At 38.5% G+C, this 23,804-nt stretch overlaps 1 protein-coding gene across 1 annotated transcript in view; it reads right to left on the bottom strand.

Annotated features, from left to right (window-relative positions):
- The window catches only part of IFT81 (intraflagellar transport 81), an 81,684-nt gene that overhangs the window by 20,365 nt on the left and 37,515 nt on the right, over positions 1 to 23,804 (bottom strand). The window contains exons 12-14 of the mRNA XM_045296715.1: positions 11,568 to 11,717; positions 9,033 to 9,161; positions 7,207 to 7,296 (exon numbers count right to left, since the gene is read on the bottom strand). Of these exons, the coding sequence (XP_045152650.1) occupies positions 7,207 to 7,296; positions 9,033 to 9,161; positions 11,568 to 11,717 (369 nt within the window). The remainder of the gene's footprint in view (positions 1 to 7,206; positions 7,297 to 9,032; positions 9,162 to 11,567; positions 11,718 to 23,804) is intronic.

Below are 23,804 nucleotides of genomic sequence, written 5' to 3' on the forward strand. Positions count from 1 at the left end.
TGAGCATGTGCACTGAGACAATGCAAAAATGTTCACTGTAGCTCTGCTCGGCAGGAGCAAAAATCTGGAACAACCCACATGTCCATCAAGAAGTAGAAGAGCCACACTTTACGTCCACTATGGTGACATCAGCTAACAAATGGACACTAATGAGTGTGGGTATTATGCACTGAGGTAGTTATTTTATTGTGCCAACCTGGCTGATAAACACATGTGGGGGTAATTAAAGGAGGGATAAATGGCTTGATGAGCCTTGCCTTTCTAGTTCTCGGGTCTCATGCTTTGTGATGGTCAGACCAGGGTGCAGCTGCCTGAGCCAGTTCCTGCTTCAGCTGGCAAGGCTCACTTCCTGCAAGACATCCCCAAGGAGAAGTCACATGGACCTACCCCGATGCAGCCCTGGGTGCTAGAGCAGCTGCTAGACCCCTGTCAGTGCTGAGATGCTTATACATTACTGACTCAGCTTTCCTCCCACAGTTGGCATCATTGCGTGTTTTGTGAGATGGAGGAGGGCTCTGTGGATTGGGTTGGACATATGGGTTAATGTTGGACTTGTGGGCTTGGGCAGCACTGGGTTAGGATGTTTTCTTGATGTGCACTTACCTTTCATATAAAACTCTCTCTTATACATGAGTTTCTGTGGATTTGTTTCTCTAAAGCACCCAGACTAATACATGCACTGAAGTATGTTCCTCCAAAACAGGTGTTGTAAATCCTATTATTATACCTGTGGTTATAATCCCACTTAAGAACACAGCTCTCTTTGTTAGGCTAATTGAGGCATTTTGAGTGGAGCATATGTTATAATCAATCTTTCTGAGTAGATTAGGCAAGCAGAAAGAAGTAGAATGAGGGAAGAAAGATGACATGCCACATAAGATCTTCAAACAACCAAGAAACTGAAAGCTGAAAAGAAACCAGGGCTTTCTCCCAGAGCTTACAGAGAAGGAGAACCAGCATTCTGACTCCTCCTAACCTGGGAGAAAATAGATTTCTTTGTTAAAGCTACCTAGTTGTTATATTTTTTGCTATAGCAACAGTAGGATGGAGAAATTGGAATCTTCGTCCACTGATGATAAGGATGTAAAATAGTGCACCTACTGTAGAATCCATTTGGTGATTCCTCAAAAACTTAAGAATATTGTATGACCCAGCAATCTGCTCTGGTATACACCCCAAAAACCTTGAAAGCAGATGCTCATTTAGCTACCTGAACACTAGTGTTCATTGCCACTTTATTCACAATAACCAAAAGGTATAAACAATCCAAGTGTCCACCAATAGATGAATGCAAACCCAAAATGAAGTATATGCATGTAAAGGAGCATTTATCCATAAATAGAAATGAAGTTCAAGGTTCAACATAAATGAACCTTGAAAATATTATTTTAATGAAAGAAGCTACACCTTGTAAGATCTAATTTATATGAAATATCAAGAACAGGTGCCTAGACAAAGAGAGTAGATTTGTGGTTGTTGATGACGGGATGGGAATAGGGTGTGACTGCAAATGGGTAAAAAGTTTCTTTTGGGGGGTAATGAAAATATTTATGGTCATACAAGTCTGTAAATATCTTTAAAACCCCCAAACTTTAAATTATACATTTTAATTATATCTCAACAAACCTTGTTAAATTAAGGAAAATAAAGGTAACGTATGAACTAATGGTGCTATTACACCATGAAAGAATTACAACTAAAAAAAAAAAAAAAAGAATTACAACTAATTTTTATTTGCAACTAAGTTCCATCTTTAAAGACAACCAAATATTTTTTCACAGATTAAAAGCACTTAATAAAAGTCATCATTTTTATTGTAAAGTAAGATCACAAAGAAGAAATGCAAGTTGGTGAGACAGACAACTTGAGATGAGATGTAAGTTAGTAGAACTCAGGAAATAAGTTTGTTTGGTTTTTTTTAATCACAGAAGTTAAAACTGGAAAAAAAATTGCAAAGGAAAACAGACTACTATTGTGATGTACTTTGGACATGCTATCAGGAGGGACCAGTCACTGGAGAAGGACATCATGCTTGGCAAAGTATGTGGTAAAGTGCAAAAGAGGAAGACCCTCAATGAGATAGATTGACACAGTAACTACAACAATGGACTCAAACATAGGAAAGATTCTGATGATGGCACAGAACTGGGCAGTATTTTGCATTTTTGTACCCAAAGATCCTATGGGTTTAACTGACTCAAAGCCACCTCACAGCAAAATAACTCAGTAAGGAACTAAAAGATTGAAACAAAAAAAGTGAACAACATGAAATCTAATCAAACAATTTAAAAAGTATTAAGAGAATTATTGCAACGGAAGAAAAGTAAAAGTAATCTAATACACGCATAACTAAAGAATCCAAATAAGAACATTAAAAATAGTGAAAAGAAGTAACATTGAAAGAAATATCTTGAGAAAAAGTTCTAGAACTAGAAGAATAAGTCACTACAAAAAATTAGGTTAGCCTTAGATCTCTCCACAGCCTCCTTTACCTGAGAAAATGTGGCCCTGTTTGTTAAAAATACTCCAGGAAACAAAGTATGACATAAGGATTTTATATGAAGTTAAACTGCTGTTGAAATGTACTGGACTCCAATAAAGCTGTCTCTGACTGCAAAAAAAAAAAAATGTACTGGGAACAAATTTCTAGAACATGTAAGAACTCTACCTCTAAAAGACACTTAATATATGCTTATTTTGAGTGATTTGTAAAACACTTTAATCCATGTTTCACTAACGAATTCAACAACTATTTCTTGAGCACTTACACTATTGGAAATGACTCGAGAAACCAGACCCTCTAAACTCTGGATGAGATTATGGAAAGGATCTTCAAAGGGGCATAGCAATTAAAAACAAATATGAACTCTAATTGACACAGAATAACTCCACCTAGATGATCTGATCTTGATCCCAACTTCAGTGAATCAATGCCTCCTAAAATGGTCCTTCCAGAAGCTTCTTCCTCGAACCTCATCTGCCCTCACCCCATACCCTACTTACTCCTGGCACTTTCTCCGAGGGTTCTGGACAAACATCTTATCTAGGCTAAGGATTACAAACTCGAGCCTGGGCCTCAACATCTTTGCCTAAACTCTTGATAGGTGTTAATCTTGTAAGATCATAATCAAATTCATTATCATCCTCCCCTTCTTGGCCCACTTTCACTACCCAAACTAGCCTTAATGTCTACCTTTGCCATTAGTAGCTTTAATCCTCAAAATTGTATTTGCTAGTTCCTTGTCCACAATTAGTGTTCCTCCATATACTATTCAAATCTATTCCTTTTCTTTTGGCTTCCATTTTTTGTCAACAAGCTAGTTCTGGCCTTCATTACCTCTAACCTAAACTATCAAAAGGGCTCCTAGCTGAGCACCCTATATTTGATACTCATCTTATTTGTTTAAAAATATATAATTATATATATATATATATATATATATTTTTTTTTTTAAGGACTATGGCAAACAAAGGAAATGTGATAAATTAAGTGAACAGCACTCCAAAGTGACTAAATGCAATGTACACTGCAATGCTGGGCAAGTGAAAAAGTATGAAAGGTCAAGGACAAACCTTGTTAGCAACATGGTAATGGATGCTGTACTAACCATAGTGATTAAGGTTCCTGACATATCCATCGCCTCTCCTGGGGAAAATTCCCTGCCTAGAGCAACTTTCCACCAGCTGATCACTGGAAAGAAGATGAGGCAGTTTGCTTCTGTATGTTTTAGAAACTCTATGGGGCAGTTCTACTCTGTCTTATAGGGTCTCTGAGTCAGAACTGACTCAATGGATGTTTAGAACAACTCTAAGCAGCCATATTCATTATCTATCACCCTTCTTCCTCCTTAACCCTAGACCAGTGGCTCTCAACCTGTGGTTGACCCCTTTGGGGGTCAAACGACCCTTTCACAGGGGTCGCCCGATTCATAACAGTAGCAAAATTACAGTTATGAAGTGGTAACGAAAATAATTGGGGTCACCACAACATGAGAAACTGTAAAGGGTCGTGGCATTAGGAAGGTTGAGAACCACTGCCCTAGGACTAAGGATGGACTCTTGGCCTGACTGGAAATGTTCAGTAGATTTTGAGGCAGGCAGGAATGAAAACTCCTCCAAGAGTGAGACCAGCTGTCCTACTAGACATTTGCTCTCAGGAATGTGAATTAGAAAATAACAACATGAAATTGGGCAGTTAGTAGTGAATGGAAAATATGGAGTGAGAAGTTACAGTGTGTGACATGAAAACAATGGGGGGCCACCAGTCAGCTGAGGTGAGGTATAGAGGATAAGTAGAAATTAAGTGAGAGAAAATAAAGAGGTTTCTGGCTGGAGGCAAAACTGCTGGAATGCGAAGCAGACACAGAGTGGTTCACCGAGCCCTGTTACTGGTATAGTGTGTGCATGAAGAACTTGGCTCAGCTCTTTACCCGCTAGGTGACTTTAGGAAAGACCCTTACATGTCTGTGCCTTTGACTGTCCTTTTGTCTAAAGAGGAATCCCTAGGTTACAGAAGCTTGTGTGAGTTAATGCAGGTAATAATGCTTGGCACATCAATTATGCTCATCTTCATTATCCACAATTTCCTGTTCTTGAGGTCCCTGAAGCTTCCCTTGGCCAAATTGCTTTCTATCATGTTTGTACCTACTCCAGTTAAAGGAAGGTTCCAATCACTGGATGAGAATACCTTGCCTTTATTGTCCTAAGGCATCTTCATTTAGCCTGAGTGAGTCTGTTTTTTTCTTTTTTAAAATCATTTTATTAGGGGCTCATACAACTCTTATCACAATCCATACATATGTCAATTGTGTAAAGCACATTTGTACATTCATTGCCCTCATCATTCTCAAAACATTTGCTCTCCACTTAAGTCCCTGGTGTCAGCTCATTTCCCCCCTCCCTTCCTGCTCCCCCCTCTCTCATGAGCCCTTGATAATTTATAAATTATTATTTTGTCATATCTTGCCCTGTCCGACTTCTCCCTTCACCCACTTTTCTGTTGTCCGTCCCCCAGGGAGGAGGTCACATGTAGATCCTTGTCATCGGGTCCCCCTTTCCAACCCACTCTCCCTCTACCCTCCCAGTATCGCCACTCACACCACTGGTCCTGAAGGGACCATCCACCCTAGATGAGTCTGTTTTTCACAACCCACACAGTGTAAAATAATATAGATGAGTTTTTAAAAGTATTTTTTAATGAGAAGATTTAAAATGTAAACGTATTTAATAAGAATAAAACTATTTATAAACACAGATTTTATTAGATTACTTATAGGAAAAAAATTAACCATCAAGAAAATCAGTGAACTAGAATATTCTTTTTTAATTTTTAATTTTTTTGTTTCAATAGCTGCTTCTATTTTATTTTATTTTATTTTTAAATCATTTTATTAGGGGCTCATACAACTCTTATCACAATCCATCATACATCAATTGTGTAAAGCGCATTTGTACATTCACTGCCCTCATCATTCTCAAAACATTTCCTCTCCTCTTAAGCCCCCCGGCATTAGGTCCTCATTTTTCCCCTCTCTCCCCGCTCCCTGCTCCCTCGATAATTTATAAATTGTTATTTTGTCATATCTTGCCCTGTCCGACATCTCCCTTCATCCACTTTTTGGTTGTCCGTCCCCCAGGGAGGAGGTCACATATAGTTCCTTGTATTCGGTTCCCTCTTTCCTACCCACTCTAATTTTCAGAATACATTCTGGAAAACAATTCTTGATGTCTTCCATCTAAGCATCTTGCTCAAAAACCTCCTTTCTGAAACGTCTCCTTTTGGCAATCATTTTTTAAAAAATCATTTTATTGGGGGCTCATACAACTCATCACAATCCATACATACATACATTGTGTCACACACATTTGTACATTTGTTGCCCTCATCATTCTCAAAACATTTGCTTTCTACTAGAGCCTTTGTATCAGCTCCTCATTTTTCCCCCTCCATCCCTGTTCCCTCCTCCCTCATGAACCCGTGATAATTTATAAATTATTATTGTCATATCTTACACTGTCCGACGTCTCCCTTCACCCACTTTTCTGTTGTTCATCCTCCAGGGAGGAGGTTATATATAGATCCTTGTAATCAGTTCCCCCTTTCTACCCCACCCTCCCTCCACCCTCCCGGTATCGCCACTCTCACCACTGGTCCTGAAGGGAACATCCACCCTGGATTCCCTGTGTTTCCAGTTCCTGTCTGTACCAGTGTACATTCTGGCAATCATTTCACTGGGTTCCCCTTTCCTTCTCAGTTATGCCTACAATTCTGTTTACGCTTTTTCTGTTTGTTCTTAAGTCTGGTTGTCTTGCTTTTTCTTTTTATCACTTTCCTCATGTGCGTGTCCTATTTCATCTCTCAGTGCATGACTTCAGAGGCCAGGGACGAGTGTCTTCTGCTTCTTTGTGATGGCAGTGGAGTGTAATGGAATCCTTAAGTGACACACCAGAGATGATCATGCTACAAAGTCCACTCCCAACTCTCTGATGTCTATATGGACAAAATGTCTCAGATTCCCTGACCTTTTCCATAAAAAGGAGATTATCTCTATCTGATTTCAAAGTCCGTGGGATAATTTATTATGGGTCTCCACCATGATGGATGACATTCATGAGAAGTTTTGTAGTTTTGTCCTCATGCACATGTTACTACTGCACAGATTCAAAACTAAAATTACTACCTGGAGAGTGATATAGTGACAACTGAGAATGCCATATGGCTGACTGGTGGAGGGCAACTGCCTCAGACAGTTCATCTTTAAAGCAGTGGTGAGTGGCATTTCATCACTAATCGTAAGTGATCACAGTTTACCCCCATCCTGCCCCTGAGCAGGGCCATTAGTTGAAAGTGAACCTGTCACCACTCTTGGGCAGACTCTGAGCTTTGACCTATGAAGAACGTGACTTCATAGTTACAGCTCTGGCAGGATACGATTTAGAGGGAACTATGTCATGTGGCCACACTTGTGGAAATCAGCTTCCATTTCTCTCCTCTCCTCCCTCCCTCAGTAACTTACGGCAGAATGAGCACAAATGAAACAAAAGCCCTTGCAGGGTATATTATTACTCTCTTGTGCAGAATCATAAACATGTAATAATATTTTGGTTTTTTATAAATTACTCAAGTACAATATTCAGGAGTCTAACTGGTATATCTGAATAACAAAAACAGAATGCTACACGTATTATAGAATCAAATTCACTTACTTGACATTTCTGACGCAACTGTCGTAGTTCTTTTATAACTGGGGCTAGAGCAGACTTCTTTTCAGCTACCAATGAATTTAGTTTTTTCACCTGGGATTTAAACAAACAAACAAAAACAATGCCTGAAAAAAAATTCAAAAGAACAAAAATACTATGTACTTACAGGTCTTTATTGCATGTTCTATGTGTGTAAAAAAATAACCTAAAAAAGGCCTAAAGCCAAAAAATTAAGAAATAATTAGTAATCTTAATTCCTCAAAACAATGTAGTGCCACTTAGCTATTTGAAATGTCAATTATCAACCCAAGTGACCAATAACAGATAAATGGGAACACAAAACATGGCCTATACATTAACTGAAATACTATTCCGTCACAAAATGAACTGAAACACATACATGCTACATACAACATGGATGGACCTTGGGAGCATTATGGCTCAGTGAAAGCAGCCAGATACAAAAGGATAAATATGGTACGATTCCACTTACATGAAACATCTATAGTAGGTAAACTCATAGAGACAAAAAGTAGATTAAAGGTTACCAAGGGCTTTGGATAGGAGGGACTAGGGACTTAGTTTTTAATGGGTACAGAGTTTCTGTTTGGTGATAAAAATGTTTTGGCTATAAATAGTAATTATGGTTACACAATATTGTAAATATAATTAGTACCACTAAAATTTCAAGTTGAAATGGTTAAAATAACACCTCTTAAAAAAAAAAAAACTTTTTATTAGGGCTCATACAACTCTTTTTTTTTTTTTTTCCATGTATTTATGTCTTTTATCAGAAGAGTTTTTTTTGTTTGTTTTTTTAACATTTTATTAGGGGCTCATACAACTGTTATCCCAATCCATACACACATCAATTGTGTAAAGCGCATTTGTACATCGTTTCTCAAAACATTTTCTCTCCATTTAACCCCCCCGACATTAGGTCCTCATTTTTCCCCTCCCTCCCCGCTCCCCCCTCCCCAGGGGCTCATACAACTCTTATCACAATCCATATATCCATCAATTGAAAATAACACATCTTATATGTATTTTACTACAATAAAAACACAGTTTTAATGTCAATTACCATGGCTGTAGACCAGTATGATAAAACTTATAATCTAACACTGGATGAATAAAGTCAGTAACAAAGTTCTCTATCAATTAATGTGATCATATTACATAAAATATATGTATACCAACAATTATACAAGTTCTGTAAACCACACATAAACATAGATAATATGATATTCAAAATACTTAATAACCTGCCGAGCATAATACTGGCCAGCCAAAATGGACTCCAGCCTGGATAGATGGAGTCTGGGAGGTTTCTGCTGTTCTAAATGTTCATCTTAGTAGTAGTTAGACTGTGGAGACACCCAAAGAGTTCTGGGGGAATGGCCAATAAGACTAAGAAAGCCAAAGGGTGGTACTTTGAGAAGATGGGCAGCATGGAGCTACACTTGCATACTCTGTTGCCTGTTCAGCAGCCCAGAGTATGGACAGATCCCACAGATCCCAAATTAAATAGCTGTATTTGTTAGGGTGAAATGATTTGGGAAAACTTTTAAAATCTTAATGTTCTTTATTATTACCTAACTTTCACACACTGAAAATACAAATGCCCAAACTATTAGACTTAAATAACTCTAATAAAAAAGGACAAATTCAAAAGAGACAATAAAGGCAGATGAAGGAATAGTAAACTAACAAAAAGGCGCTGTACAGAAATGAAAACTTTGAACGTGTCACTGAAGACCAGACAGACTAATAAACATCAGCCTCCTGGATACACGTCTAAAGAAACTTAAGAACAGCTGTGGCCTCACCATTTCAGACATGTCGTCCAGTGTCCGTCCTTTCATCTCGTCCACTTCACTCTTCAGTGCAGACACTCTCTCTAGTTCTTCTTGGGTGTAACTGTATCCAGATATCCCCCTTTTCTCCTCAATCGTTTGCTATGGGAAGAATGAAATGACCACAAAATGGGGTTTGACCATGATTCCCTTAAATATATAGATTGAGTATGTAAGGTTAAAGTTTTAAATGAAACAACTTAATCAAAAATCCAAAGAATGAATTGTGTTGGATTCAATAAGTCTATGCTTTTACAGACTGAAAAGCTACACTAAATATGGCATCTTTAGGTATACAGAATACATTTATAATTTTAGACTTCAGACTAATGCTCTACACCTATTACAGAATATAAAATAGCATGCACACATACTTGGTGACTGGATGACAGCGGTTAATTGTACTCTCATTCACTCAATAAATATTTATTATATACCTATATGTGGCAAGCACAATTATAGGCATCAGGTATGTGGCAGTGAACAAAAGAAAAAAGGACAAAAGAAATAAAAGAAAGCCATCTTCTCTCATACAGTTTACTTCTAGTGGGGGGATACAAGGAAAACACATACATAAAATACATAACTTGTACTACGAGAGGGTTAAGGGAGAACAGGGTTGGAATCTTAAATGAATATAGACCTGAAGGAAGTGTGTAGTAAGCCTAGAGATGAGGAGGTGAGTGGGGATCAGCAAGTGCAGCAGCCCTCAGGTGGGAGTATACCAACTGTTCCTGAGCCGGCAAGGCGGCCAGTGTGGCTGGAGAGCAGAGAACACGAGGCAGAGCTGAGGGGTGGGGGGGCAATCACAGAAGGCTCAGCTGGTTGTTGGAACAGTCTCCGTGTATTTCTCTTACTCCACTCACACACTGGTGTCCTTTTTTGTTTGTTTGTTTTAACTTTTACTGTGATTTGGGTGAAAGTTTACCAAGTATCCTACGTTAGATGATAAAGTATGTCACTCCTCTATTTTTAGACCAATGAAAAACATGGTGACGTATTTCAGATGAGGTGAGAGGCCACTGAAAGGTTGAATGTGGAGGAATTTTTATACGATTGCTTTAGTATCTTTTCTGAGATCAGACTAGATAGAGGCAGAGATGGGCAAAGGAAAATCAGCCAGGAGATTGTATAAACAATTCAAGCAAGAGCTGAGGGTAGCTGGATTCGGGGTGGCAGTGGGAGACATCAGGAGTGTCGCTGTATATATTTTGAAGCTATCTCCAATGATACTCTGACAAATAAGGGTGGGAGTAAAACTGAGGGGTGAAGAACGACTCCCAGGTTTCTGGCCTGAGAAACTGAAAGGATGGAGTGGCCATTTGTTAAAATGAAGAAGATTGGGAAGAACAGTTTTGAGGGGTGTTGAAGATCAGAAGTTGAGTTTTGGACACACTAAAAATGTGTAACGTCTATTAGATATCCATGTGGAGATATCAAGACGGTATATATAAAAAATGAAATACAAGGAGGATTGAGACTGGAGATACAAAGTTGTGAGTTGTCAATAGTCAGAAAGTTTTTAAATCCATGACACAAGATAAGACCATGGAAAGGGATCAAGGGCTAATCTTGAATAATTCCAGTATTTAGAAAGTGAAGAAATGAGAAGAAATCCACGTTGGTACATGAGTATTATTATTGGAAAATATTTAATGTGAGCAAAATGTAGTTACTACATTATCGACTTTAAAATGTAGTACTTGTTAACATCCATGTTTGATTTATAGTAAATTTTAAATCTTAAATTCAACAGCATGAGACAGAAAAATAGCTGAAATGTCATTTAACTTCAATAGGATTATTGCTAGCTGGTAAATCAGCATCTTAATGAAAACAGAGTCTCCAACAATGAAAGAAGAAGAAAATAAAAAGCCAAGCCAAAAAAGTTCAGAGGGAATTGGCTTCTAGAAGGAGACAGCTTTGTGGCTAGAAGGACTAATCTGGGTTTAACTTTTCTTTTGTTTTTTTTGGGGGTGGGGGTTAACTTCTCTAACATCCAAGGCACAGATACGTAGTAAGAAACAAGCCTGCAGGCAGCTACCACAGCATTCCTTCCCTAGATATTTCTTACCAAAGCTCCTTCGAAAATTTTATCCAGCAGGCCCGGATAAATAAATACAACCACTCTTTTGATATTATAATTTTATTTATATAAGAAGACTTTTTAAAGCTCATGGAAAATTTCATTATCTTTCAATTCCATTTTTCCACAAACTTTTTGAAGTCATCTTATATTAAACTAGCAATCTAAAACAAAACAAAACACTACATTTGGAATTCAATTTCTATTAATAGCCCCAAAGTTAGCACACATAAAAAGTCAGTACTTACTGCTACATTCAAAATAAATGAAATACGCTTAAGTTACATCTCTGTAACTAATCAGAGATAATTCATAATTTTATGGTGTTTCCAGTAAAAACAATGATCTCAGTAGAAAACTGTAAGCCATCAGCCTCATGGCATCTGTATTTTTAGCAGCCTGATATAACACTGTATTATTACCAGTTGACGTTGAATATTTTCATGTCGTTGTTTAAGAAGTTCTTCTGTCCTCTGTAAGAGGCCAAATTCTGCCTTGAATTCAGCTATTATCTGGTGCTTCTTTTTGAAAACTGTACTCTTGCTTCGAAGTTTACTGACATACCGTTTGAACTGCAAAGGAACATCATATATCATCTAGTGAGTACAAGAGTAAATATTCATATATCACTTTGGGTATGTTTTGGGTATGTTTCATTTGGAGGGTGAACCATTTAAATATTCTAAATCCTTATTTTGGGTGTTACCAATAAGAAATCTGAAAAAGGAACTCAACCCTCTAAGTAAAAAAAAAAAGAATAAATTAATCATGAAAAAAGGGAGAAAAAAAAAAAAAAGAAAAAAGGGAGAAAAAGTAGGAGATAATTGACAATAATTATGACTGTGGTCTTTTTGTGGTATGTAATTAATGTATTATGCTATTTTGGTAGCAGTCTATTGGATCTACTGGAATTAATATAGTTCATACTTACAGCTGTTACTGATCAATTAATAATTGTGCTTTTGCCATATATGCTAACAAGCCATCTGAAACATGAAGTTACTCATCCCAAATATTAAGAGCTAAGAAATATTCCAAGTTGGCAGAAACCCACAGTTGCTTGATTCATCCATTTATCTATTCATGATATCAAAGTTTTTACTATTTCTCTCTAATGGAAAGAGCCATTACTTAAGTAATACCATATAGTTTAGGAAAGCAAATGAGTGAAGAAAACATAGTACTTCAAGATCATTTGACAAGCAATGCTTATTGTCTAAGGAGCCCTGTTAATGCAATGGTTAAGCTCTTTGCTGGTGCTTTGAACTCACCTATGGCTCTGAGGAAAAAAGAGCCCGCAATCTGCTCCCATAAAAAATAAACCCTAGGGCAGTTCTACTCTGTCCTATAGGGCGCTGTGAGTCGACATTGACTTGACAGCATACAATCACAACAACGATGACTTATTTACCTACTCTAGGCTAGGCTCTGTGCTAGACCCGGAGGCTCGAATTCTAAACAAGACGCTCACAGGTTTTGTCCTCATAAAGCTTGAGGAACAGTGGGGAAAGCAAACATAGAACTGGTATTTAAAACCACATGGACATTACAAACAAGTGTAGAGGCCCAGAGAAGAAATAACCACAGTTTTAGTCAAGGTAGGGATGGAGGTAGAAAGGTGGAGGGATGAGATTTAAGGAAGGTAGGTTATGACAAGTTTCTCAGAACATGTCATATTTAAGCCAAGACTAAAGGAGCACAGGTAGGGGTGTGCTGAAAGGAGGGACGAGGCAGGGGAGAACATTTCACAGGGAGAGAACAGCCTTGGCGCACTGAAAATAATGCTCATGTGAGAAAAGAAGCCAGTGGTAAATACAAGATACTTCTGGTATTTCTGAAACAGAGCACAATCCTTTTTTCATTCTGTCCCTGTCATTTCCTCTTATGTACCCAATAAATAATTATCAGATGCTTCTGACTACATAAAAATTTTTTCCTGCTCTAACTATTCTTCTATTAACTACATTACAAAGAAAAATTTCCACAGTAAGCCTGGCCTCTTGTATTTGAACCTAACAGTTCACATAAAAGCAAGCTTCCATATTACATAATAAGAGATAATTTTTTGAGAATCCTGGCCTTTTTAATGCCCAATGCTTTTTAAAACTCACCTTTGGGGTAACAACTTTTATAAACTAAAACCAATAAACATATTGCTAAAATTTTCATAACACAGAAAATAAGGGAAAATTAATTCAAAGTCACTTAAGATCTATTACCATGTTGGTATTTTTCCTTCCAATTTTTAAAGTGAACTTAAGGTCAATAGTTCTAAGTTGTAAGATGGTAAGATATTCTGAGAATGGATTTTTGTTTTGTTTTTTGGCATTTCTAAAATTTAGAAAAAAACTTTTAAGATTTGCTTGAGTCCTAAATAAATGTTATAAGATCCTAAAAATAACAAGATCAAAAATTTTTCACATAAAAATAATTTGCCAGTTCCCTGTTCAGAATACTTGTAAATGCAACTTATACTTTGAAATAACTGAAGAATATACTGTAAGTTAGAGGAAGGTAGCTTAACATGTTTTTTAATCCATGATTGCATTAGTTTAATATTATAGAACGCAACCGATACATGGCAAATTATCAATGGTTGACTTACTGCAAATTTATTAAAAATTTAAGTCAAACCAAAGTAACTAGACTAATAACTTGCAAATTTTCCTTTTAACGAACAAATGTGTAAGCCTGATACAGCCACAGACTCAAAATCCCTAGAGTAACTATATGTTCTATTAAAAGTGTCCTGGGCAAAATGCCCACAATGAAATCAACCCCGTTCATCTTCTATCCTCTGTAATATCTAGGCCAATTTTCCTCTTCTCTATCTTGCTGCGCTCCAGAACTATTTTTAAAAGATGAAAGCTATAAACGGTGTTGGTGAAGGAGCAAACCCACAAATTACTTAATGTGCTCTACGCTGATTGGGTACCATTTGACGTGTACTGTGTACGTACTACCTACGGGGAGGGTAGCCAGGGTCAGAGTGATCACCATCTATACAGTTAAGCAACAAGTGGGTTTCAATGCACTCTGAAGGGTTCAGCTGCACCTCTGAATTCACTGGAAGAAAGAAAACACACAACCAATGTTTGTCTTCCATTGGGTATTTCCTCCAACCCCTTGGAGTTTTGGTTATCTCCATTTTCACTGTTATCAAAACACCATGATGCACACATTGAGGGTAAATTTTCTAACACATTCCCAATAATTTCTGTAGGACATATTTTCAGAAATGGTCAATGGGAACACAGGTGTTTGATGCATGCTGCCACACAATGCTCTGAAAAAAGTCTGTTTCAATTTATACATCTAGCCATGTGTACTTTTTATTTGTCAGTTTGATTGGCAGAAGCTGGTGCTTTATTAGTGTGCCTAAAATTATTAGGGTTCTTTCACCTTTTCCTTACGGACATTGTGGTGATTTTTCTTTTCATGATTTACTTGCCTTGGCCTATTTCAATACTGGAGTGCTGTTTTTGTTTTTTTCTTTTAATGGTTCTCTAACAGTAATTTAGAAATTTCTGGCCTCAGGAATTCTTTATATTCTTAAAATTAGTGAAGTTCCCAGAATATTTTGTTTATTTGTTTATCTCTATTGATAGTTACTATATTAAAAATTAAACCTGGAGGGGGGTAGCGAGAAAGAGGGGGGGAAAATGAGGAGCTGATATCAAAGGCTCAAGTAGAAAGCAAATGTTTTGAGAATGATGATGGCAACAAATGTACAAATGTGCTTGACACAATGGATGTATGTATGGATTGTGATAAGAGGTGTTCGAGCCACCAATAACATGATTTAAAAAAATTAAACCTGAAAAAAATATAAAACACAAAAAACCACAAGCACACATGCCATTAGCTGCCAGAACAATGACATTATCACTCATGTAGCCTCTGGTAACTTTCACTGCACGCTTAAGAGTGAGTGAGTCCCTATGTTCCTTGCCCCAGCCCTTTATGGTGCGAGGGAGCCAGAGCGGTGGCTGGAAAGGTGGGCCTGTGTGGCAGGACAGGGAGGTACATAGAGACAGGGGCCAGAGTTGGTTGGGGAATTCTCCAGATGTGTGGGTGAGCAGATTGGTTGACCCCAAAAGAATGGAGGAGAGTTATGAATTAAAGGGAAACAATTATATTAGCAGATCACTTGGTATAACTACGGGAGTTCTGTTGGTGCAGTGGATCAAGGATTTAGGCACTGTGAACCATTAGGTTAGCAATTCAAGCCCAGTAGCCACTCTAGGGAAGAAAGATGAGGCTATCTGCTCCTGTACAGATGTATTGTCTCAGAAACCCTATGTAAATCACTATGAGCTGGAACTGACTCAATGACAGTGAGTGTGTTGGTAGAGAATGGTAGTGTGGGTGTGATGGGTAGACTGGGAATGAAAAGTATAACAGCTAAATCTTCATTTCCCACAGCAGTATGCCAATAACTGAAAAATCAAGAAATTCCAGCATAAACATGTTACTTAGATATAAGAAAATAAACACTAAAAAAGAGCCAATAATGGTTTCTTCTAGGAAGCACATTGGGAATGTGGAAAGAGCTTTGTAACACTGCCATAACTCTCTAAACTAAATACACGTATTCCACCACCTGAGAAGTTGGATATAAAAGGAAAATGTGCCACAGCATGGTAGGAAGGGTTCATTAATAACCTGTGATACACAGATAATATAAACTTGCTTGCTGAAAGTCAAGAGATGTTGAAGACTTTCTGATGAAGAAAGATATCAAAGCCTTCATTCAGTATGGATTACACTTCAACATAAAGAAAACAAACTCCATAAATCTCCATAAATGAAGCAGTAAACAACATCATGATCAACAGAGAAAATGCTGAAGTTGTCAAAAGATTTCATTTTACTTAGCTCCACAATAAATACTCAGGAAAGCAGCAGACAAGAAATCAAACAACATGTTACAACTGGGCAAATCTGCTGCAAAGGACTCCCTTATGCAAAGATGTCACTTTGAAGTCTATGGTGGGCCAAAGTAGAACTGATGCCTTTGAATTCTGGTGTTCACAAAGAATACTAACTATATCACGAGCTGACAGAAAATGAATAAATCTGTCTTGGAAGAAGCCAAAAATGCCCTCATAAGTGAGGATGGAGAGCCTTCATCTCCCATATGTTGTGTATATGTTCAGGAAGGGACCAGTCATTGGAGAAGGACATCATGTTCGGTAAACTAGAGGGTCAGAGAAAAAGAGCAGGATCCTCAACAAGTGACTGACACAGTGGTTACAACAATGGGCTTAACAATAGCCAACAGCTATGGGGATGGCACTGACACAAACCAAACTCACTGCCATAGAGTTGATGCCCACTCATGGCGACCCTATACGGACAGGTTAGAACTGCCCCTGTGAGCTCCAGCGACTGTAACTCTTGATAGGAGTAGAAAGCCCTGTCTTTCTTCTGTGGAGCAGCCACTGGTTTCAAACTGATAACCTGGTGGATCGCAGCCCAATGTGTAACCACTATGACACCAGGGCTTCTTTATTCTGTTGTACATAGATAGGGTCACTATATGGCACATAACAAACTTATAACTAAATTAACCCCCAAAATTCTTCAACAAAAACCTAACCATTTATTGAGCTTAAAAGCAATTCTGAGAGTGATTAAAGAAGTTTTATGTCAAATCTTGGGTCTACCATTTATGGTAACCTTTTTATACATCAGTTTCCTAAACTAAAAAAATAAATAAAACAAAAAGAAAGGAGCAGGGGGTGGTGGTGGTTAAAAACTAAAACAAAGGCAGGCTCTTGCTGTCAAGTCATATCGTCTTCTAATCTACTCTCCCAAGCAATGACACAAAGAGCCTAGCCTGTCTAGTGCCTATTACTGCTTTTATATGAACACTTTGTTGGAGACCTTACCTTTTATGGTTGGGGGGGGGGGAGTCACCACAACATGAGGAACTATATTAAAGGGTCTCAGCATTAGGAAGGTGGAGAACCACTGCCCTAAGGGGATAATTTATAATGTTCTTATCATAAAATGATGATATCTCTAAAGTGAACCAGAGACATATGTAAACCATAAATGAGTGAATTTTGGGCTCAAGTGTAATTCTAGCCCCAATATAAGAACAATTAGTTCTAATGACATGGCCCTACCTGAAACTCGCCCTTAGGAAGAGATGACTGAAGATATGGGTGCTTTAGCAAAGTGTGGTGGAAAAACTGCATGATATCTGGCTATCAGAAAAAACAGAGTCTGGGGTCTTAAAGGCTTGTCTGCAAACAAGCAGCCATCTAAGCAGGCTTCAATTAGTCCACATGAGGAAGCACACCAGTGTATGTGATCCAAGGATTGTAAACAATATATTACAAATCCATATCCAAAGAAGGGAACAGTAGCAGATCTTAAATTCTGAACACCCAGTTTGGAGAAGGCTATGGGTGGCAGTAGAAGCCCCAAATCCATTTGCAGGGTCCCTACATGGATTAAGCTTTCCATGAATCCCTTCTCACCATAATCCAAGGATGTTAATAGCCTGGCTATCAGACAGAGAGCACTATAAAGTTGATTATGGCAGATGCAGTTAGCTTAAAATGTAAGATCTTATCCTATGATCTCCCTTTGACACATTTTAAAGTTGTTTCAGTTTTTAATAGTTTCTGCTTCCTTTTCAGTTGTTTTGTGTTTTCATTATTTTGGTTTGGTTTTGTTGTTTATGTTTTTTAATGATTTTCTGTATATGAGGCCCAGGGCAGGTTGTTTTATAAAGACAGTAACTAGATTAATAATTATCTAGGGGCATGGCAGGGGAGGTTGGAGGGACATGAGGAAGAGCTAACAACTATGAGTATGAGAAGAAAATGTTCTGAAATTGATTGTGGTGACAACTGCACATTCTTCTTAATATGACTGAAGATTAAATTATACGATATGGGAGTTACATTCCAATTAAAAAAATTTTTTTCGACACCTCGTGATCACACAGGCTGATATGTTCTTCCATGTGGGCTTTGTTGCTTCTGAGCTAGATGGCCGCTTGTTACCTTCAAGCTGAAGACAAATGGGTGCATAAGCAAATGTGGCGAAGAAAGCTTATGGTGCCGGGCTATCAAAAAGTATACCGTCTGGGGTCTTAAAGGCTTGAAGGTAATCAAGCAGCCATTACGCTCAGAAGTAACAAAGCCCACATGGAAGACGCACACCAGCCTATGCAACCACGAGGTGTCGAAGGGATCAGGTAAAAGGCATCATCAGAACAAAAAATCTTACCAGAGTGAATGATGGGGGGAGTGCGGAGTGGAGACCTAAAGCCCATTAGTAGGCCACTGGAGATCCCCTTGCAGAGGGGTCTCAGGGAGGAGATGAGCCAGTCAGGGTGTGATGTAGCAACGATGAAAAATACAACTTTCCTCTAGTTCCTAAATGTTTCTTCCCCGCTCCCACTATCATGACACGAATTCGACCTTGCAAGTCTGGCTAGACCAGAGGATGTACACTGGTACAGATAGGAACTGGAAATACAGGGAATCCAGGGCGGATGAGCCCTACAGGACCAGTGGTGTGAGTGGCGATACTGGGAGGGTAGAGGGAGAGTGGGTTGGAAAGAGGGAACCAATTACAAGGAACTATATGTGACCTCCTCCCTGGGGGACGGACAACCGAAAAGTGGGTGAAGGGAGACGTCGGACAGGGCAAGATATGACAAAATAACAATTCATAAATTATCAAGAGTTCATGAGGGAGGGGGGAGCAGGGAGGGAGGGGAAAAATGAGGACCTAATGCCAGGGGCTTAAGTGGAGAGGAAATGTTTTGAGAATGATGAGGGCAATGAATGTACAAATGCGCTATACACAATTGATGTGTGTATGGATTGTGATAAGGGTTGTATGAGCCCCTAATAAAATGATTTAAAAAAAATTTTAAGGGAGATGAGAGAGGCAATACATATCACAATATGGAGAATTCCACAAGAAAATTTTTGTAAGGTAATTAGTACAGTACCTAGTAGAGTATCAAATATTTAGTAGCTACAATTTTTACTAGCTCCAATAGGGCAGTGAATTAAATACCAGGCAGTTAATTAAATAACTGAAAGGTCAGTGGTTTGAACTGCTTCCATAAGGATTATAACCTTGTAGCTACTCTGACCTATAGGGCTGCTATGAGTTGAAATTGCCAGCAGTGAGTTTATTTTTTGGAGTTTTTAAAATCATTGCTACTATTAATTCTGACATAATTAAAGTAAAAGAAAGTCTGACCTAAATGTATACAACTACCAGTCACTATGAAACTGCCAATTTAGTAGCCAATTCTTTTTTCCCCAATCATTTTATTGAGGGCTCATACAACTCTTATCACAATCCACACAGACATCAATTGTGTCAAGCACATTTGTACATTCATTGCCCTCATCATTCTCAAAACATTTGCTCTCCACTTAAGCCCTTGCTATCAGCTCCTCATTGCTTCCCCTCCCTTATGAGCCCTTGATAATTTATAAATTATTATTTTGTCATAGCTACACTGTTCGACGTCTCCCTTCACCCACTTTTCTGTTGTCCATCCCCCAGGGAGGAGGTTATATGTAGATCCTTGTAATCAATTCCCCCTTTCCACCCTACCATGCCAATTCTTGACTGTTATTTTATAAAGCATATTTAAAATCTTTCAAGATCAGAACACATAGGGTTATTTTTATTAAGTGATCAACAGTTTAAAATATAAATACTCTAAGTAGAATTTAGACAAGATCCATAAAATGTACTAAAACAAAAGTGGAATAATGAATAATTCCTAATATCTGATACTTTGTTTGAATAGGTAAAGAGTACCTCAACTCAACTCACTGTCATTGAACTGATTCCAACTCACAGGGACCCTATAGGACAGGGCAGAACCGCCCTGTGGGTTTCCGAGACCGCAAATCCTCATTTTTCTCCTATGGAGTGGCTGGCGGTTTCGAACTGTTGACTCTGTGGTTTGCAGCCCATAGTGTTAACTCACCAGGGCTCCTTAAAGAGTACCTAGAGGATAAGAATGGAATATTACCTATTCTAAGTACTAAAGATGTGTTTTTAAAGTCACTTCATTGAAATAGCAGCAAAGATCTAGGTTTTGCTCACTCAAACTAAAATAAGATAATTATGATTGCAAATGTTTATACATTTACATACTTTTACTACAACTACATAAAATTACATCTATGTTTATAACCAAAGTTGGGAGAGAATTAAAAAGTAAAAATAACCATTGTCTTAGGCAGGTAGGGTTCTGAGTGAAATATTGGAGGCTTTCTTTTATAATACTTTAAGAGCAATTTCTAAAAGAACTCTGGCATAGGAGCTGAGCCATAATCCTTGGGGCATTGGACTACATTGGACCTCAGTGGACTACCAAGCAGGTCAACCAGGCCTAATCATCAAAGCGTGCTAGGTAGCTAGGAAGGCCCATTGAAGTCATCATTACCAATCACTGGAGCCGATATACATTTGCAACAGAAATGTCATTAAAGAAAGAACAACTGTCATTATAGAAACAGATCAGTAAGATTAATGCTCTGTGGTTTATGTCAGGAGGTGCTAAGAGAGCACTCAACTGTGTGAAGCGCTAATCTTTATCTCTAATCCCGTGTGTGTTTGGTTTCTGTAATGGATAAATGCCTCATATTGCTAGCTTCTGGCCACAAGACCAATTTTACAGTCTCAGCTCCTTTGTGATCAAAATGGAATTGGACAGATGTGCTTTCTCTTTTTATCCAGTTAATGTTTTAGAAACTTTACAGTAATGATCAAAATCCGAGCCAGCATTTTAAATGGATGGGGCAGCTTATTTCCTTAAGTAGGTGACTACTTATAAGCACTTTTCCTGCATATGTGGAACTCAAAAGTATGACTGGGCTTCAGCCGTCACTTGGATAGTTCTGTGAATACAAGAGTTTCGGCTCCTGTTGCCAATTTTCTGGCATAAAAACTATTCCATAGTAATTCGCAGTGAGGACTTTATAAGACAACTGTATAATAAGTACTTGATATAGTTCAAGAATCAAAAGACTTTTTTAAAGCACCATTTCCATTTCAAGGGAAAGGACACACCCCATTACAGTACAGCAAATTTTAAAAACAAGACTAGAACCAGCCCTTTCCCTCTCAAATCTGTCTGACAGCTGTGCTACTTCCCTTTCCTCAGCAAAGTCACCTCTTGGTCAGTTATCACAACCGCTGTGTGTAAATGAGAGAAACTAAGAGGACTGACCCCAGAGAGTCAGGTATGAGATGAGATGCTATCACCTTTTTAAGAGGAACACGCCTAAGGCCTGTGGTCCTGATGGTTCCACCCATTTGTCAGTGTCTTGGGTTCTGTCTGAATTCGGGCTTTCAGACACCCTAAAAAGGTCTTTTTTGAATGCCCCTCTTTGATACATCGGTGGGACTCCTTGGCACTGCTGCCATTTGTTTGAAGGCAAAAGAAAATGTTCCAAAGCAACTTTTATTTCTTGCCGACAGTCTTTTCAAATAGTCCATCTTTAGGGCACCAAAAGAACATTCACAAAAATACCTTCCTAACCATTTCTAGTCAGCTGGTGTTAGGTTTTTAACTTGACACTAGAAGATCACAGCAAACTGAGCAGAAAGAAGGAAATTACCTACATATGGCAGTGGAGCGTAGGCTGCTAATTCTCTTCAGGGGGTCTATAATAAGTAATGTGAGAGGCTGGGAGAAACTGGTTTTAAGTGAAACTCCGGGCAAAGCACTGTCCATCTGGGGACAATAGTTAAATCATACCAAGAAAGGCTCGGGGCCTTCTTTTTTATTATAAATCAAATCAGCAGTCCCCAGTTGATAGAATTTCTCAACTGAGGTTTTCAACAACTGCCCAAGCAGCTCCAGATGGGGAAAAAAAAACATGGGTGAAAAATTTTCAAAGTGGGGGCTAAGAATGATGGAGTCACCTAGGCTGAATGTCTGATATACTTCTTGTATTACAGTGAACTGAGTCAAGTTTATTTGATTCTGTTTTGTTCTATCTCTTGGGAAATTCTTGGAGCCTCAGGTCCTGCGATGAACTCTGAAGAGTACAATGTGATTGGAAAGGTTCTAAAAATACCACAGGTTTGCCCAGGCTCACTGGGAAGGGTGGATGATTCAATCACAAGTGTCAAAAATCTGATTCCTCATTTCTCAGGCTCTGACAGCTGCAGCCCATCTTGCCAGGATTCTCTTATCTTCACTGTGTTCTCTTTGAAGTATTTAAGGACGATTTCATAATCTCTGCAATTGAGCTCTAGGATTTCTGTCGGTAGCTGCAGAACGAATTGGTTGGCCCTTTCTAAAGCTGCTTTATAAATATTACTTAACCAAGCACATTTTTAAAGTAGCTATAACTGCAAAACAGCTGAGTCCTTGGAATGGTGAGGGAAGAAAACACAATGGAACGTTAACACTATCAACCAAGAATGACCTTCAGTGGTTGAGTGCCAGTGGAACCTTAACCACAGGTTCATTTGCTGCTACCAAAAAGCTAAGTCCCCAAAGGCAGGTGTTTGTTTGAATAAAGTCTTGGGAAAGGCTCCAGGCCCTGCACCACTGTGGCTACCTTTTGTGTTTTTTCCTCTAAATTCTTTTTTTTTTTTTTTATTTCTCAAGTCCTCTTTTTATTTTTAATTTTTCTTTCTTTCTTTTTTTTTTTCTTTTAAAAAAATCATTTTATTTGGGGCTCATACATCTGTTATCCCCATCCATACACACATCAATTGTGTAAAGCGCATTTGTACATCGTTTCTCAAAACATTTTCTCTCCATTTAAACCCCCGACATTAGGTCCTCATTTTTCCCCTCCTTCCCCGCTCCCCCCTCCCGCATGAGTCCTTGATAGTTTATAAATGGTTATTTTGTCATATCTTGCCCTGTCCGACGTCTCGCTACACTGTTCGACGTCTCCCTTCACCCACTTTTCTGTTGTCCATCCCCCAGGGAGGAGGTCACACACAGTTCCATGTAATCGGTTCCCTCTTTCCTACCCATTATCCCTTTACCCACTCCTCTAAATTCTTAAAGCAGAGATTCAGTCCTAGTAAGTGGTTAAGACGGTAAATATAATTAAAGAAATATCACCATGGCATACCCCACTTTATAGTGTGTCACAGGCATTGTGTTTTGTTTTCACAAAATGACAGGTTTGTGGCAGCCCTGCACAGAGCAAGTAAGTTTTAGTGCCATTTTTCCAACAGTACACTCTCACTGCATGTCTCTGAGCTCTATTTCGGCCTTTCTCACCATAAGGCTAATAAAGGCTGCAGGATAGTGTACACAAAGCTTTTTCCACGCACAGGGGCATGCTTCACTGCAATATTTGAATCCGAACCCACAGTGTCTGTGAGATCAGCCTGCGCTGCTTTGTGCTCTTCTGTTATCTGACACCCACACATCATGGGCCAAGTGGTGGCCTGGGAAATGGGAGAAATCAAACTTACCCAAAACACTTGGCTTGAGGCTTCGACGCTATTAGATTAAATGGCAAATTTAAGTTTGTGGTCAGGCATTTAAAAATAACTATAAAATTAATGGCTAAAGGGAAAGTTATAGGTAAGGTCTTTTTCTTACCAACTGAAGGCTACTCAGAAGTGCCAAGACATGTTCTGATGGAAAATAGATCCAAACTCAATTAAAACCTTTGATTCCA

Source organism: Echinops telfairi, unplaced genomic scaffold, assembly GCF_000313985.2.
Source record: "Echinops telfairi isolate 266 unplaced genomic scaffold, ASM31398v2 ScPeMD7_7412;HRSCAF=8450, whole genome shotgun sequence".
Taxonomy (NCBI): domain Eukaryota; kingdom Metazoa; phylum Chordata; class Mammalia; order Afrosoricida; family Tenrecidae; genus Echinops; species Echinops telfairi.